The 15,434-nt window shown below is 44.8% G+C and overlaps 6 protein-coding genes across 6 annotated transcripts; 1 reads left to right on the top strand and 5 right to left on the bottom strand.

Moving 5' to 3' along the window:
* Nucleotides 1-1,546: 1,546 nt before the first annotated feature.
* Nucleotides 1,547-2,679, bottom strand: GGS22DRAFT_88365 (uncharacterized protein). Its single transcript, XM_047968332.1, has 2 exons — nt 2,598-2,679; nt 1,547-2,518 (listed from the first exon to the last, which is right to left on the bottom strand). The coding sequence occupies exons 1-2, from the start codon at nt 2,652-2,654 to the stop codon at nt 1,679-1,681; spliced, it is 897 nt and encodes a 298-aa protein (XP_047821555.1). The 5' UTR covers nt 2,655-2,679; the 3' UTR covers nt 1,547-1,678.
* Nucleotides 2,680-3,907: 1,228 nt separating this feature from the next.
* GGS22DRAFT_154106 (uncharacterized protein) lies at nt 3,908-5,404 on the bottom strand. Its single transcript, XM_047959976.1, has 2 exons — nt 4,716-5,404; nt 3,908-4,539 (listed from the first exon to the last, which is right to left on the bottom strand). The coding sequence occupies exons 1-2, from the start codon at nt 4,984-4,986 to the stop codon at nt 4,001-4,003; spliced, it is 810 nt and encodes a 269-aa protein (XP_047821556.1). The 5' UTR covers nt 4,987-5,404; the 3' UTR covers nt 3,908-4,000.
* Nucleotides 5,405-6,020: 616 nt separating this feature from the next.
* Nucleotides 6,021-7,840, bottom strand: GGS22DRAFT_154109 (glycoside hydrolase family 43 protein). The gene is made up of 4 exons (XM_047959977.1): nt 7,095-7,840; nt 6,887-7,043; nt 6,808-6,839; nt 6,021-6,757 (listed from the first exon to the last, which is right to left on the bottom strand). Exons 1-4 carry the CDS (start codon nt 7,443-7,445, stop codon nt 6,245-6,247), a joined length of 1,053 nt encoding a protein of 350 aa, XP_047821557.1. The 5' UTR covers nt 7,446-7,840; the 3' UTR covers nt 6,021-6,244.
* A 2,789-nt stretch (nt 7,841-10,629) lies between these two features.
* Nucleotides 10,630-12,076, bottom strand: GGS22DRAFT_154113 (uncharacterized protein). The gene is made up of 2 exons (XM_047959978.1): nt 11,316-12,076; nt 10,630-11,163 (listed from the first exon to the last, which is right to left on the bottom strand). Exons 1-2 carry the CDS (start codon nt 11,798-11,800, stop codon nt 11,151-11,153), a joined length of 498 nt encoding a protein of 165 aa, XP_047821558.1. The 5' UTR covers nt 11,801-12,076; the 3' UTR covers nt 10,630-11,150.
* Nucleotides 12,077-12,599: 523 nt separating this feature from the next.
* Nucleotides 12,600-13,576, bottom strand: GGS22DRAFT_154117 (uncharacterized protein). Its single transcript, XM_047959979.1, has 2 exons — nt 13,088-13,576; nt 12,600-13,027 (listed from the first exon to the last, which is right to left on the bottom strand). The coding sequence occupies exons 1-2, from the start codon at nt 13,280-13,282 to the stop codon at nt 12,623-12,625; spliced, it is 600 nt and encodes a 199-aa protein (XP_047821559.1). The 5' UTR covers nt 13,283-13,576; the 3' UTR covers nt 12,600-12,622.
* A 187-nt stretch (nt 13,577-13,763) lies between these two features.
* GGS22DRAFT_154120 (uncharacterized protein) lies at nt 13,764-15,275 on the top strand. Its single transcript, XM_047959980.1, has 2 exons — nt 13,764-14,571; nt 14,742-15,275. Exons 1-2 carry the CDS (start codon nt 13,994-13,996, stop codon nt 14,749-14,751), a joined length of 588 nt encoding a protein of 195 aa, XP_047821560.1. The 5' UTR covers nt 13,764-13,993; the 3' UTR covers nt 14,752-15,275.
* Nucleotides 15,276-15,434: the final 159 nt, after the last annotated feature.

The raw sequence follows: 15,434 nt of genomic DNA on the forward strand, positions 1-15,434 counted from the left end.
TTACGTTAATAATTATTATTAAACTTAATTTTTTTTAGAAAAAAAAAAAAAAAAAAAAAAGTTATTACGATTAATTAAATCTTTATTATTTTAAAGCTTTTAAATGTATTTTTATTATTTTAAAAAATTAAATTTTTTTTTTATAATTATAATTATTTAAATTATTTAAATTATTAATTTACGAAATTTATTATTATATTATAAAAATTATAATTTATAATTTACATAATTATTAATTTTAATTATTTCGAACTTTAATATATAACTTATTTAAGGAATTTAAAAATACGTATTTTAAATACGTTAATTTAATATAGTATTAAATTTTAATATTATTATTATGTTTTAATATTATTATTAAAATTAAAAATAAATTTAATTTTAAATTATTATAATAATTATATTTATTTTATAACGCTTTTAATTATATAATAATTATATCGATATATAATAATATTAATTTAGAAATTATAGCTGTAATATTATTAATTTCTAACAAGGTTTATAAAAGGTGGTGATTAGGTTGAAATATTAAAACGTTAGTTGTGACCATGTCCAAATACCCCCCCCTCCCGGTAGTGTAGGTATTATTTTAGAGGTACCTAGTACCTACACATACCTGGGTGTGGTAGCAGTCACGAGATACTGGATACTAGGTACTTACGTAGCAATATGGCGGAAACAAAAGTGGGAAGCCACAGTGCGCGGTTCATGATCAATTGTCATTCAAACCGAAGCTAATAAGTACTTCCTACTAGGTAATTTTGCACGTTCGGAGCGCCGAAGAGGAATAATGAGACATCACGTATCCATGTTGACTGAAGGCGAATCAATCAAGCCCGCCATTAGTACCTGTTATCATATACAGGTTATGGGTTGCTAATTAGGTATTAGGTTGCCTCGTTCCGGATCTTCACCTCGCTCTAAGTAGCCGACGATTCTAGCATATGGCCTAACACCCTAATACCTCGAGATAGCAATCCTTCGATATCGCGAGCAAAGAGTCGTAGGCCCCGCTCACGATCTGTCTGATTTTCGAACTTATCAAGAAAGAATAATAGCCGGGACCTCGGATCTATAAACTTCTAAAACTTTGTATGCAAGAGAGGCTAAGACTTTGTGGAACTCCCGAAGCAACCGCGCCACCCCGATCATCTTCATGATGTCTGGGATAGAAGCAAGCTTGCCCGTGGCTTTGGTGTATTTCATATTCATAGGCTCTGATAGGCTTGGCCTTTGATACATGAATGTGGCCCATATAGAGTTCGAGGTCTTCCCAGTCTTGTCGGATCGACATGCAAACAGGATCAGGTCTCGCGACTGGTCGGCACTTTTGCCATTGATAGGTATGATTAATGATAGGCTTAGTGGATGTTATAAAATAACCAACGGTTTCCTTCAAGTATCTAAACATTCTAATGTTCCACGTTATTGATTGGTACCTAGGTACTTATCTACCTACCTACCTACCTACTACCTAGGTAGTTGCCGTCCCTCTAGGAAGGCTTCGTTCACGTTCCTCTTTATCACGGAAGCTGCTCATGTCGAAAACATGAGAGGGTTAAATAGGAATATATAAGGGCAACAGTGCTAGGTGACGTCCATGGTAACCTGGTCGGGTTGATTTGGTACTGAAGTCCTAGGGACTAGGTAGGTAGGTTACATGAATGTGTTATCCTTAAATAAATCGAATACGTCCGTATTTGTCATGAACAGGGCGCTCATTACCTCTACATATCCACCTCGTCTCGGGATCTGAGGTGTTTACCCCATCAGGGTGAATCTTCTCCATCTCGTCTCTCATCTCAGACTTTGGTTTACCATCCTTGATACGTTGCTTCTCCAAGAACACATACGCGCCGTAGAACACGGGGCTGGTGTTTCCCATCATGGCCCCCTTCTTACTTAGAAAAGCATTCAGCTGCCTGGATTGTACCTTGCGCCCCTCTTCGGGAAAACTCCTGGATATTGCCTGGCAGAAGGCGGCCTGGCTAATATCGGGTTTTCGTAGAAAAGCTCGGATCTTTTTGCGGATTTCATCGCACGTATCGTATACTGGCACTTCCTGCGTATTCTGTCCATCCATTTCTATATCATCAACGTCTAGCACATTCTTTTCGTCGGACTTTCTGGCTTTCTTCGGTGGGGAAGCCTTTAGTCCCTTCAGCTCACGCTTCTTGAAGAAGGCAAAGGCTCTGCTGTACATCGCAGACTCGCTGCCTTTATACATGCCATTTTGTCTCATGAACCGCTGATACGTGCTCGACGTCACATTAATAGCCCTTTGGAACTCGTATACTTTCATATTTCCACCCTCGATGAAACTTTTTACCTTTCTGCGTATTTGATTGCATGTATCGTCTATGCAGCGGAGGCGGGGATCGTCATCGTCTATTTCAGGCATGCTCTGATTGTCTTCGAAGACATCTGATTTACGCTTCCGAGACGAGACGGCGTTAGACTTGGTCATGTCGGCAGCATCATCGCGATAGTTCTCTTTGCCTTGCCTAGTTGAAGGCTAGACACCATTGCGCATGACCTGTTAGCATATATATCAAGTATTAGGCACCTGGGTATCCAATAGGTTGAGTACCTACCATTACTGTAGAAGGAATATTGGTCTTCTGTCTATTTTCCCCTAAAGGACTCGTCATGATACTGAGTTGTGGTAATTCTAAAAAGTCAAGGGGTTTGCGTGAGACGGCAACATAAGAATTTGGAAAAGAATTCTACTCCCCACCTTCTGAACACTTAAGTAGAAGGGTACCTACCTAGATACTTATATTCAAGATTTAGAAGATCTGTGGTCATTGTATCCTGTCCTAACCTGACGTCAATGGCGTAAATACCTAAATAGATCAACAAATTGACGTAAGTGGTTCAGGGGGGTGAGAGTGATAGAACGGACAGTGCTAGTATTAGCTTTTAGACAGCGCCTGACGTCTCTGGATGATGGCTAAAAAGCTGGAGCGTATCCGTCCTTCATCCTCGGCCATGAAGCAACCGAGCGCTGATCACCGCTTCAACCTTTAAGATCGTTTAAATATCCTCACTACCTCATTAATTCATAGCTACTGATCTCGATGACAATGGGATTCAGCCGAGGCCATGCTCCGATCATATTGCAAGGGGCTAGGATTCTATTTCCACCCAGGCGACGCTAGGGCACTCAGCTCGGACCATCGAAATAATTGTTGCGCCCTTGACTCGATAAAACTTAAGCCAGAAGGCGAGAATAACTGTTGGATTGAACCATTCAATTATTGATGAAAGATGTATCTTGTTCTAATTCTATTATTACAAATAGAAACCCTTAGGAAAAGTTCTTCTTGTCTCAGAGAGGTCACGTGAGTAACCAGATTTTGACAATAATATCTCCAAAGCACAGACAGGATAGCTATTCAGCACAGACCACCTGAAATACACCTAATTCCACGTGACAGATACTTGGAGAGAAAAGTGTATCTGACAATAACTGGGTGCTATCATTCCTGAGACCATGGATCTGCAATATAAGAGGTAGGTATCTGGAAAATCAGGATTCCTACCTCTAACAAACTCGGGGCTTGCTGATGACAATATGATGCTCGAGAGCAGGGTGTTAATCTCGCACATACCTAAACAATAGCTTCATAGGTCTATTGATGTTGTGTTAAGCCCGGATTCTAACCTGGAACTTGACACCGAGCATAGAGTAGTCGTTTTGAATAGTTATTCCATGTGCGGAATAACTATAAGCCTGCGTGTCCACGACCTAGATACCAAGGCACCTAGTAGGTAGATAGGTGTACATTTAATTTTCAGTACCTGTCAACCTGTCAGCTACATACTTCATTCACTCCAAAAGTAGATTGAGCGGGTGGATAGAAGCGAAATCAGTTTCAAAAGAATAGAATTTATACGATATCGAGCACCGAGTAATATTCTTGAATCATGATCCTCATAAAGAGTTATTAGTATGTCTATATTTCTAAACTGTTACTGATGCGGTCTCGAATGGCTATCGCTCGCCATAGCGTTCCTCGTTATTCTTCAATGCCCATCCGCATCTCGTAAGCCAAAAAATCACCATGGGCGGTGTGGTCAGCAGTCCCAGCACGCCTCCCTGAATGAGCTTGAAAACTTGCGGTGCCCACACTCTGTCGTAGTACCAATCGTTCCCTTCCCATCTCCCCGCCAAGACGAGGAAGCCGATGCTAGGTCCCCAGATAAAAGGGAAACAGACTACGGCTATTATCATAGATCGCAGTATCTGAGAGCGGAGGAAGCCTAACCAATGCACGATGCTCCTAACTTCGTGCGTCTGCTTAGGGCGGTCGAGAAACATGAACCAGCGCATGAGCTTATTCTTGGGCTCCGGGATAAAACCGATAGGATGCACTCCGCCTTTCCTTAGATCCCGATTTACGAGGAAGAGTTCTATGTGCCATGTGATGAGGCACTGGATAATGACAGTGACAGCCGCATCTCCGGCAAGGGTGTTCGGGAACAGCCATAGTCTGATGGGTCTTGTTGCGATATCTTGGGTCGCATACATAGCTGTGGCTGTGTTAGCGATGGAATTGTGGCTAGAGATATGTGGCTGGTTAAATGATGTGATGCAGGGATCGTAAAGCAATACTACCCTGCTAGGTAATTCAGGGTGAGAGATGAGCTGGCTGGTCGGATGAGTCGACTAAAAAGGACCGAGTATGATTGAAGTGGCTGCCTCTTACCATATGCAATAGCGAAGTTGATGCCGCCGGATAGGATCATAGCACCTATTCCATCAAGGATGAAAATGTAGAAGATCTGATGAGCGGTGAACTTTTCCGTTGGCTCTTTGAAGCCGTCATCAACGCTGCTCGGAATCTCTTGTCCAGCGCTAGAACTTGGTTCAAGGCTCGGATCAAGATTGGACCCAGAGTTATTAGCGGCGGCCGCTTCAACATCAGCCGTAGCCTCCGCCGTCGACGGTTTGAAGAGAGGATTTGTCGCCCACGGCATAATTGGGGCTCTACGGCTGCGGAAAACGAAGCAGAGCTGGCAGAGGTAGTACAGGTAGGAAGGGTCTATGGATAATTAGGTAGGGATAAACGATCAGCTATGCGTCATATCATGTTTGGTAGCCAGGAGAATTAAGTAAATGCTTCTTTCAGGTGCTGGCAAAGAAGGAGCAAAAGAAAGAAAGGGAGAGAAATAAACAATAAGGATCGTAGGTGACACTACTTTCCGCCTCATAATAATATAATAAATAATAAGCTTTTTCATTTGGGGGGGAGCTTCTCTGGAATATTTGGGTACCGGCAGATTAAAAATAAAAAGGACAGGGTCTAGATGGTGATCCTAAGGGTCTTACCATCCCCCCTGTCGCTGCCTTGTCCAACATATGTATCTTTCGGTTGTCCGCTTGTTTTTTTTCTGTTAGTCCGTCAGTCCGCGGTGCTCATATCGCCGCCTGTGCATCATTGGCAACATTGAGGCTGGCTCGTGACGGTTCCTACCGGAAGCCTCGGCCTCCACTCGGATCACGGCAGGTAAGCACATATCGCCGGATGAGAAGGTTATTGGATGCCTGCGATTTCTTGTGACAGATGGCTACTATGTACCTACCCCTAGGCAGACAGGCAGATAGGGCGATTGATAAGCTGCGATCTTGCAGAATAATACAGTACATCAACTTGTAACCTTGAGGCTAGCCCTAGTTGGCTTGAAATTGTTGAAGTTCCAAAGTTCCAAAGTTCCAAGGGTTAGAGACAGTTGGGGACTAGTCCAAATTAATTCAAAAATCTGCCAAGCCGCCTAGACCTAAACTAGTCCAGTTGTACAAAGTACATTCACACCTCGTGGGATTTGGGGTTTCTATATTAGGTTATACATATAGCCGAAATCTCCGAATATGCTGCTTATCTAGGTACATATGTAGGTACCCAACCATGTATGTAGTAATAGAGGCCGTAGTAAATATGACCCAATGAATTCTCTGGATTATCCATAGATTATCCCATGGATCTTCCTTCAACATATTTTAACGTGAACATCAAACAAATCGAGAAACCCCTAATACCCTAACTATGATAAGGGTAACGAGACATCGTGGACGCTATCAATGCGAAGTGAAGGAATTCCCATCATTTACGGCGGTATAATTTATTAGATTCTTTTTTATCAACCTTTATCTCCCTTGTACTTGGTAATTACCTGCCTAGGTTTGTTGGTAGGTAGGCAGAAACATTAATATCCGCTTCGACCCAGCTCAAAGGTATCAGGAAGCCCATTTCTTATTTACGGCATCGTATAACGTCTGGTTGATGGGTAGAATACTTCCGTGCCGCAGATTAGTTGGAAACGCTGATCGACCACTCGCTGTCCATTTATTTCCATCTGGGTCTACGCTCTCGTACGGCCTGTATCCGTCGCCACCGTAGAAGTCCAGGAGTACGTGGATCTTGGAATCGTCCCCGTTATCGCGGTATGCCGCAGGGCCTTCGACGCCGGATGTGATGATACCCGTATTTCCCCCGGCGCGGGTCCAAGTCCCGAAAAGCCCGGTAGTTGAATACTCGACGAATACCGTCTTGGCCGTCTCGTCTTTCATGAATCGCAGGTAGCTCTTACCCTCGGTGTCAAGCGGGAGGATATCGAGGTCGATAATGTTCGTAGGTGAGTAGTTGATATATGTCTGCGGTGTACTAAACGTCTTAAAGTCGCTTGTGTAGGCGTACCTAATCTGAATATTCGACGCCGAACCGGTATGCTTAGCATCAGATGAAGAATACTATAATTCATTATTAGTAGAAACGGTCTCCTCTGAGCGAGTCGACTTACAAATTTCGAAGCCCAATGAACCAGGTATTGGTCTAAGAAAGTTAGCGCCATATTTCGATCGGTTATGCCATCAACTGACTCTTCGACGCGTCCCAAATCGCTTCGGGCGCCCAAACCATGCCAGCAGTCTCGTCTTCCACAACGACGAGGCGCTCGCCGCTGTAGTTAATAAGATCGGCACTATCCCAAACTAATATACCCCTAGAACCTGTCCGCTGGGATGCGTCCCAGGTTGTCTACGATGCTATCAGCGTGAGGTGTCGCAATCATGCTATCGAATCACTCACCTTGCCGATATCGAGATCGGTGCCAACAATGTACCATTTTTTACCGGCCTCAGCACCGCCACCTTGCACGAGATAGGGATCTCTCACACCACCAGTGCCCTTCGTTGGGCGTAGTATGGGTTGCCCCCCATTCATCGCCTTGAAGGAAAGCGGGTCATTGCCGTTACTTAGGTAGAAATACACGTAAGGATCTGCCCCAAGAAATATTGCTCCGAGATAACCAACCAGCCCTGTATCTGCACGGCGTTCAACTTTAAGACCCAGCTCGTTAAGGTCGACAGGGCTAGCTAGAGACAGGTTAAGGCAGACGCCAATCGAGATGGCAAGGTGAAGCACTCGGCGTACGAACATGGTTGCGACGATCCCGAACAGAAAATAAATAGAGTACCGCAAACCCGGTCTTCGATTTCATACGCTGTACACATGGGACGGATCTCGCATTTATATTAATGATTCTCGGTAGATCGCTATCCGAATTGACCAATCCCAGGCGCTGGAGAAATTGGCATTCCGGTACTTTAGCCTTGGATCTCATGATGTTAGGCCAAGGAATAAAATATGGGGAACCCTTGTAAGTTATTGCGAGATAGATAACCGCATGAATAATATCCATTGATTCCCGGATTGTAGTGAGCAGGTTCGTGCCATTGGGGTTTACGATGACGACGATTCGTGGATGCTATCCGCGGTGTTCATACGCGCGTGGGGGACACGGAAATTATACGGGGCGACAGCCAATATCATAGACATACTTCGTACATACAACAAGCCAACAATTGCGTACCTGCATGGGTTGGTGGGTCCATGGTAGGTAAAATCATACATATTATACGCTCACGCAGAGATGACTTTTTTTCTACCTTTTTTCCAAGGCTTTCTTACCTAAACATTCGCAATCAAGGAATCGTTAGATCTTCGTTCGCATCTAAAATAATAACCCGACGAGTTAGTACGTAATCTGATCATAAAGTCCATCAATAACACTCGTGTTTCATTCGTGCTAATGAGCCTTTGACTAGGTAGGTAGGTAGGTAGGTAGAATTGACCAAGTTGAACATTTGTATTTGATTCCTCAGCTAGGCGCAGATGACTTCCACATCACCTAACTTCCCTGCCTCATTCTTAGTGGACTGCGGTACTTGATCATCCCGATTTGACTCCTAGCCTCGGCTAGATCACCTTCCCCTGTAACCCTCTATAATTGACGCCTTATTTGGCATCATTATCATGGTCATTATCATAGTCATGGAGCCACCACTTGATCTCGTCCTTTCGATCGAGAGCCTGTCGCTCGACGTCGTCGTCCATGTCGACCTTTCGCGGAGACCCGAAGAAGAGTTGGTAGAAGACGAATATGTATCCAAATGCCAAGATCGTGAGCATGATTGCCATGAGACTGATGAATATTTTGTCTTCGAGGGCGGATGACGCCTCCACTACAACAAAAGGAGTCAGCGATTACTTCTTTAGGGGAAAGCTTCAAGTATGCCTGGGGGAAATAGCGCCTTAGTCGGCTCGATTAAGAAGCATTTGCTCCGAAGACAGACCGAGAGCGGAAGAAAAGGACTCCTGTTGCATACTTGCAGCTGCCTCCTCGGGCGGGGGATAATGGTAGATTCTAGGCATCTTCGCTGTTGGCCGAAGGGTATGGCTGTTGAAATTATTTGCTACCTTATGGTTAGACATTGGATGCATTTATATTCGAAGGGTCGGTGTTACTTACGCGTATCTTTTATGATGGTGGCCTATGTCGGTTATTGGCTTAGGATACCTTTGATGGGTAGTATCAAGAATGAATGCGGCCTGAATCGTATTGTTTTGTTTAAGTTCGTGAGTTCTCTAATCAAGATTGCCCTGCACCTGAAAGGTACTGGTTCGATCTCATACATCACAAAATTTCACCTGGTGCCCCACCGTCGTCGTCGGGGGTCTTGAAGTTGGTTATTCAGACGCCTATCCTACGATGCTGGAAGGATATTTGACGTATCTCGTAACTCGTCTTTGCCGAGATTTGCGTGGTACCTGTAGTGCCTAGATACCTAGGTAGGTAGCTATAGCGAGGCTTTCTGTGGCAGTATCCCTAAGGTTTATAAGGTGAGGGAATCATGACCTTCGGATGCAATAGGGGTTCAGATTGTTATGATGTGACACTTACCTCCTTTAAACCCACTACAAGGGGAAATATGAATCGATTCGGTCCGAGCGATGTCAAGTGCCATATTGAACATGGCGATCGCCTAATATAGCGCCAACGAACTGGTTGGTAGTTAGGTTAGCTTTGAATGACACTCACTATGCATCTACTCCAAGATGATGAATATGGAGATAATGTTCGTGGGGAGACAGACTCAATATGGATGTATGGCTATGTCTTCATACATGACGCTATTCCTATCCAACCCGTTTTGGCGCCCCGGCACAGCATTGAGACGCGTTAGGCAGCATCTACCGATGCTTCGCGGATCCAAGGTACCGCAATACTTAAAATCCTCTGTCTCATGTTTGATGGTTACCTCTGAATCTCAATCGATAGGTAACGCAGGATTCCAAGAGCAGGCACACATGTACCCAAGTAACTAGACGACGGCGTCAAATATACAAATCTTAATCGCGGTAAATTATGGCCTCGAGGGGCGTGCAATATATGTAGCATTCCTGCAATATTAAGGCATGCTTAATCCTGCATAAACGGGAGTCATGGCTCCTCGTTGCATCGAGAAGCGCGCCTGGGGTTTGGGATGCCCTATCGTTAATACCTACCTATTTCCCCAGTTTCCCCAGATCACGCCTCTCAGGTTGGGGTTGTAAACATGGAGTACGGCCCGATAAGCGCGTGGCGGTAAATTATACGATTATATCACGATAGGCGCAAGCGATATTCCTATCCAGTTGTCAAGCTCATCCACACTAGCATCTTGGCTAAATATACAGAGTTCAGCCTACTATTGGGCAGCCCTAACACAGAATAAGCCTTGTTAATTAGAATAAATCATAATTAACCGGTCGAATGGATTTAGTCTCAAAGATGTTTTATACCCCTCGAATCGGATATGTGGGATATAGTAGGTACTAGGTAGGTATCGAGGGAACCGTGACGATGTTTTCAGGATTAATGTAGAGCGAATCCATGGCATGATAGGTATTGTACGTTCTAGACGATACCATATCCCGGCGTTTATGTCAAGGAGAGTCCCATATCCCATAAAGGACCCCAAAGCAACGGAACGAATCACGATGGCCACCCAGTTATTATACCTAACTAGATTAACTCGACCTTAAATCTCTAAGATGGAAGGAACGAATGAAAATAAAACTACTTACTTACCTAGGTACCTACCCATATTAATTGAAATGTCGAGACGTAGTTCGGAGCGAAGCTTTATAACCTAGGGGCCGAGAGAAATACTATTCGCGAGAACCTGGATTCACCTACTTAGGTACCTACCTAGGTAGGTATTAGGAAATCTTAAAGGAAGCCCATCGTGCAAGGATTTAAAGGTTCCGTTATAGGATGGTATCGTAGATATTATATATATGAGCCATTACAAGTGATATTATCGTGACTACCTAAGGTAACAAATTAAATAAACATAAATATGCCCAACTATATACATGTTGAATACCTAGACAGGTATTGTCTAGGCCTTAAAGACCTGTAGAAACACCGGTAGCGGAGGTATCTCTACCTAGTTAATAGATACCTAGGTACCTACACAGCATAGATACTAGGTTACAAGTACCTAGGTAACCATCGAGGAACCGAACTCGGGAGGAGTTTCGCCACTGTTAAACAATAACTCTTTCTAGGAAAACGTATATATAATATAGTGAAAACCTTCAAGTCGTCCTTTAACCATTTCTAGAGATATTAGCGAGTTCTACGGACAAGGTGAGACTATCGCAGATAGCATGCGAAAGCAGGAAGTAAATGACCGAGCTGTAAGTGTACATGAATGTGCGATTTAGGCCCGGGGTATTCTCTAGGTATTTGCAGCAATATCATTATTTTCCAAGCTCCATCCCAATCTTCGATAATATAAACTCCATTTACCACGCTCAAGCAGTATCCCTTGAAGAGCGTATCAGAATATCTGAGTATTATGGTATGGGAGGGACATGGTTTGCTATGGCGCAGGAAGTACAACATATAAATATGGAGATGAACGCTGTAATGCTGGCAATGCAATGAAGATGTAAATGAAAGGAAACGGAGGCACGTACAGTAGAGCCAGTTCTAGATCGCCATGGATTCTAGCTTTCAGTGTGACCTCAATCTCCAAATTGAGATCAAGTCTAAGGCGCAAAGTGTCGGACTTGCCACCACCTCCTCCCTGCTTGTCAAGTGCGCCTCCAGCAACATTTCCCAATGTACTTGTCGCGGAGTTGGTCAGGTTATTGGCCGTCTCGCCAACGTTATTGACGGGAAGTAGCTGATCAACCCCCCCGACGCCAACGCCTCCAAGCGTTCCACCGCTTTGTTGCTGCTGCTGTTGCGCCTGCTGCGTACGCTGGCGTCGGCGCCGCTGCGGCTGTGGTTGTGGTACTGCTTCAACATCTTCTGCGCTGTCGTCGTCTGAATATTGCTGGCTTTGAGGATCCGGCTGTGGCGCGGTAGCCTGCTGTCTCCGGGACTGGTTGCGGCTGCGGCGACGGCCCTGTCGGGACCTAGACACGGATCCTGAACCTGAAGGGGTGGGAGACGACATGTCGGAGATGCTTGTGTAGGTATTATGTTGATTATAATATGGTAAACGTGTCTATGAGCTTTATATTTATAGGCACTAAGATACCTGTAAGTGTATAGAAGAAATGTGTTACCAAAGCGACACTATTAGGGGTTTGACAGAAGTGCGATTCATACTGGAAACAATATAAATATGATTGATGGCTTATCTACAAAGTGTGAATTCATAATAGGGCGAGACCATCTACGTATAAGATACGATCTAGAAGGGCTGTGAAAGTTCACCGGTACATCGACCTCATGTAGATTAGGTGTGTCATATTCGGAGGCGATACGTCACGCATTGTCCAAATCGGGGAACTTGTCTCACTCGTCAAAAGCAATGGAGGATCTAAACCCTGATTTTAGATATTCGTAACTTTTGCGCCTTTCTTACCCCATACATACCTAGGTAGGTAGAGAAGTATTATGTGTAGATGCTGCCAACACCACCCAATGCCTGATACGGAGACTTCAGGGGGTTCGGATATGATATGCATGGCTTACGTATTGACGTCAGCCACAGGAAGTCCGTCGATCTTTAGTTCCTAGCTACATAGAGGTAGGTATCCAACAGGGATGCGGAGTTAAGGGGAGGGTGTGGAGGATTTATTATTAGGTGCTACGAGATACCTAGTACCCAGTCTACAAGGGCTAAATGGGTGTACTTCGAAGTATTTAGCACGTCCTTCATTATCAGACGACCCTTAGTTCTGTGCCGCTATTACTGCATCACGAGGTTCCTGCATGTGAACCCCTTTTGCCCTGGGATATTAAGCAAGCAAGCTAAATCTTGTTTATTTTACTACTTCGTATATCGACTGGATACACCAAGCTGCAGCTCACGATGTAAGTCGATATCTACCACATCGCAGTCTAAAACCTCGTCCAAATTTCCGTCCTTGTCATAGTGGAGGTTCCAGGTACCTTCATCATTCTCGACGGCCACGAAGTATTGTACATCCTCAAGTGTGAGCCACTCCTCATCTTCTGTCCAACTCCAAGGTCCAATAATGTGACCAGTAGTTTCTGATCTCGAGCCGTGGCGTAATAACCCCGTTTCTTTATCCGCGTAGATCCAATTAAGCATTGGCGGATCATCTGCTATGGGTGCCACCAAACCCTGATAGTTCTCCGGCCCTGGGTAGCCGAAGTAGTAACCGTTGAATGGATAGCCGTCTACTGGACACGCCGGATGATTGAGGTATAGCTGGGAATTGGTTTAGGAGATTGGTTCTAGACGCGCTAGAATAGATAGCTGTGAACTTACCTTCTTGTCTTTAAACACTACCGAAGCTTGTTGTGGCGGTGAGACGCCGTCATGTGAAAAATTGGCCGTCAACTTGAACTTGACCCTATCCTTCGCTTGCTGGTTTTGTTTCTTCTGGGCGTCGATTGCTTCTGCAACGCCAATGACCGTTGGAATGGAGCAGACCGTAAGTAGTCCGAGGGTAGAGAGAGCCATATGTCTCGTAATTGAGAGGTACAATGCAGGAACTTAGCTGCGACTTCGAAGATCCTTCGCGCCCAAGTATCAAGGAGAGAATGAATTAATGGTGAAGCGACGGAGCTTGGCCTGACGGAAGCTGATATTCGTGGGCAGTAAAACAGGTTTAGAGACTCTTCATGTCATAATTGGGAACACTCGGGAGTCAGATGATGAAATTAAACATATGCTCTACTCCATACGAGCAAGCTACCTTTTCTCAGCCACAGAAGTAGGGGGGCACCCGAAACCTTATGCATGGTTGTCTAAGACAAATACATGACTTCATCCTTGATAGGTACCTAGTTGACTACTAAATCTGGTGTTGGAGTAAGGATAATTCTGCACGACTTCGGTGCTGGATCGCGTTGATTGGCGAAGAGGAACTTGGAAAGTGGGCAGGGGTTTAGATAGATATGCATTATGAGTACTCCATCTCGATTAGGATACGACTCAGTTCACTCGGGAGCGCCCCATTGCGTCACAGTGCTGACGCTTACCTTATGTATACATGGTGTATACAACAGGGAGGCTATGGTATTTCGAAAATGCCATTCTCAGTCGAGAAAATAAAATACAGGAGACCGCCACAGGCACTACTAGTGCTTGCCCATCTCATTAATAATTTTTATTCTTTGCCATATTATTCATGTGAAACGCAGTCAACCACAGGCACCAATATTAAACATCATGTCATCAAATGACGATAAGGCACCTCAGCAACCCAACGAGGGAGGCGAGACGAGGCAAGAACAACCAGAGCAGACGTCTTCGCAAGCCGGGCAAACACAAGACGAAGTGAAAAGGGAAGATGATCAACACTACGACGAAACGATACAAAATAACGGAAAACAACGGGAGAATATCAAACAAGAAGAGAATGAGAGTGCAAATTCCCGAGCTCAATCTCCGGTGAAATCCGAGGTGAAGCCTCCACCTCAACCACCTAGGCCGGCGCGTGTCGAATCACAGAAGCCAAGTCGATCGCGACGACGCCGCCGCAATAATCAACCATCGTGGATGGAAGAAGACGACAAAGAGAACGATTATGAGAAACAGGTAGCGCCTCGTCCACCGCGCCGGGCCCCATCCCAGTATCAACAGCAGCAGCAGATGCCGATGCAACAACAGCCAATGCAGCAAGTCCAACAACAACCCCAGAAGGATAGTGGTGGAAAGAATCCGCTCAAGTTGCGGTTGGATCTCAACCTCGAGATAGAGGTAACGCTAAAGGCCCGGATCCACGGTGATCTGACCTTGGCTCTCTTGTACGTGATACCTACTTTCCCACCCTCGTATTCCTACCCAACATTCAGTATTCTCCCATCCCATTTTGTGTTCCTCTAGCCAGGGGATTCGCCAGCTGTACATTTGCATATCCACGAGACACCCAGAAACTTGTCCTGCTGGGTGTCAACCAAACTGACCTCTGCCAAAGCGATACTTAGGGAGATAAGTCAATAACTAACAGCCTTGCTTGCCGCTAACAGGGAAGGTCTGTGAGCCTGTATTAACATACCACATGCTAGGTATGCAAGGGGAGATGGATGACAAGTGACGGGGCAGCCGGGACCGGCGGCTTTCAGTGATATCCCGTCTCGTATCCATTTAGAGACGAGGGTCATACCTTTGGGTTAGGATATTCGGCACGTGATTGCTCTCTTCCGCAGTTCCGGTACTGTAGATCATCTAGATCCTGATCGATATCGGGCATGTCAACCGGATTGAGCAGGACTAATGCAAATTACATATGTAGCTACTTAATTGTTTATAATTATAAAAGCGCCTATGAGGGTCCCATGCACAGAGGGGGGAGATATTTCTAATTGATAGGGGGGAACTGGATAATACAATATTTCGACAAAAATTTGGCTGTTGTAAACCTAAGATGCTTTAAATTCTCCTGGAATCTTTTGTGAACTGCGGTGCTAGAGACTCCTCAAGTAAGTGAATTAATTCTGAGCATGGGAAGGTATGAAGTTAGAAGAGAAAGAACTTCAGGGGTAAAGATTAGTGGATATCAACCTTAGCTTCGGAGTTTGGGGGTAAATCTCCACTTAGCCCTACCTATGCACAGATTCCCGAGAACAGCCCAAGGAGTGGATATTAGGTGGGTACCTACTAGGTAGCG

The sequence above is a fragment of the Annulohypoxylon maeteangense genome (assembly GCF_022496945.1).
Source record: "Annulohypoxylon maeteangense strain CBS 123835 unplaced genomic scaffold GGS22scaffold_3, whole genome shotgun sequence".
NCBI classification, from domain to species: domain Eukaryota; kingdom Fungi; phylum Ascomycota; class Sordariomycetes; order Xylariales; family Hypoxylaceae; genus Annulohypoxylon; species Annulohypoxylon maeteangense.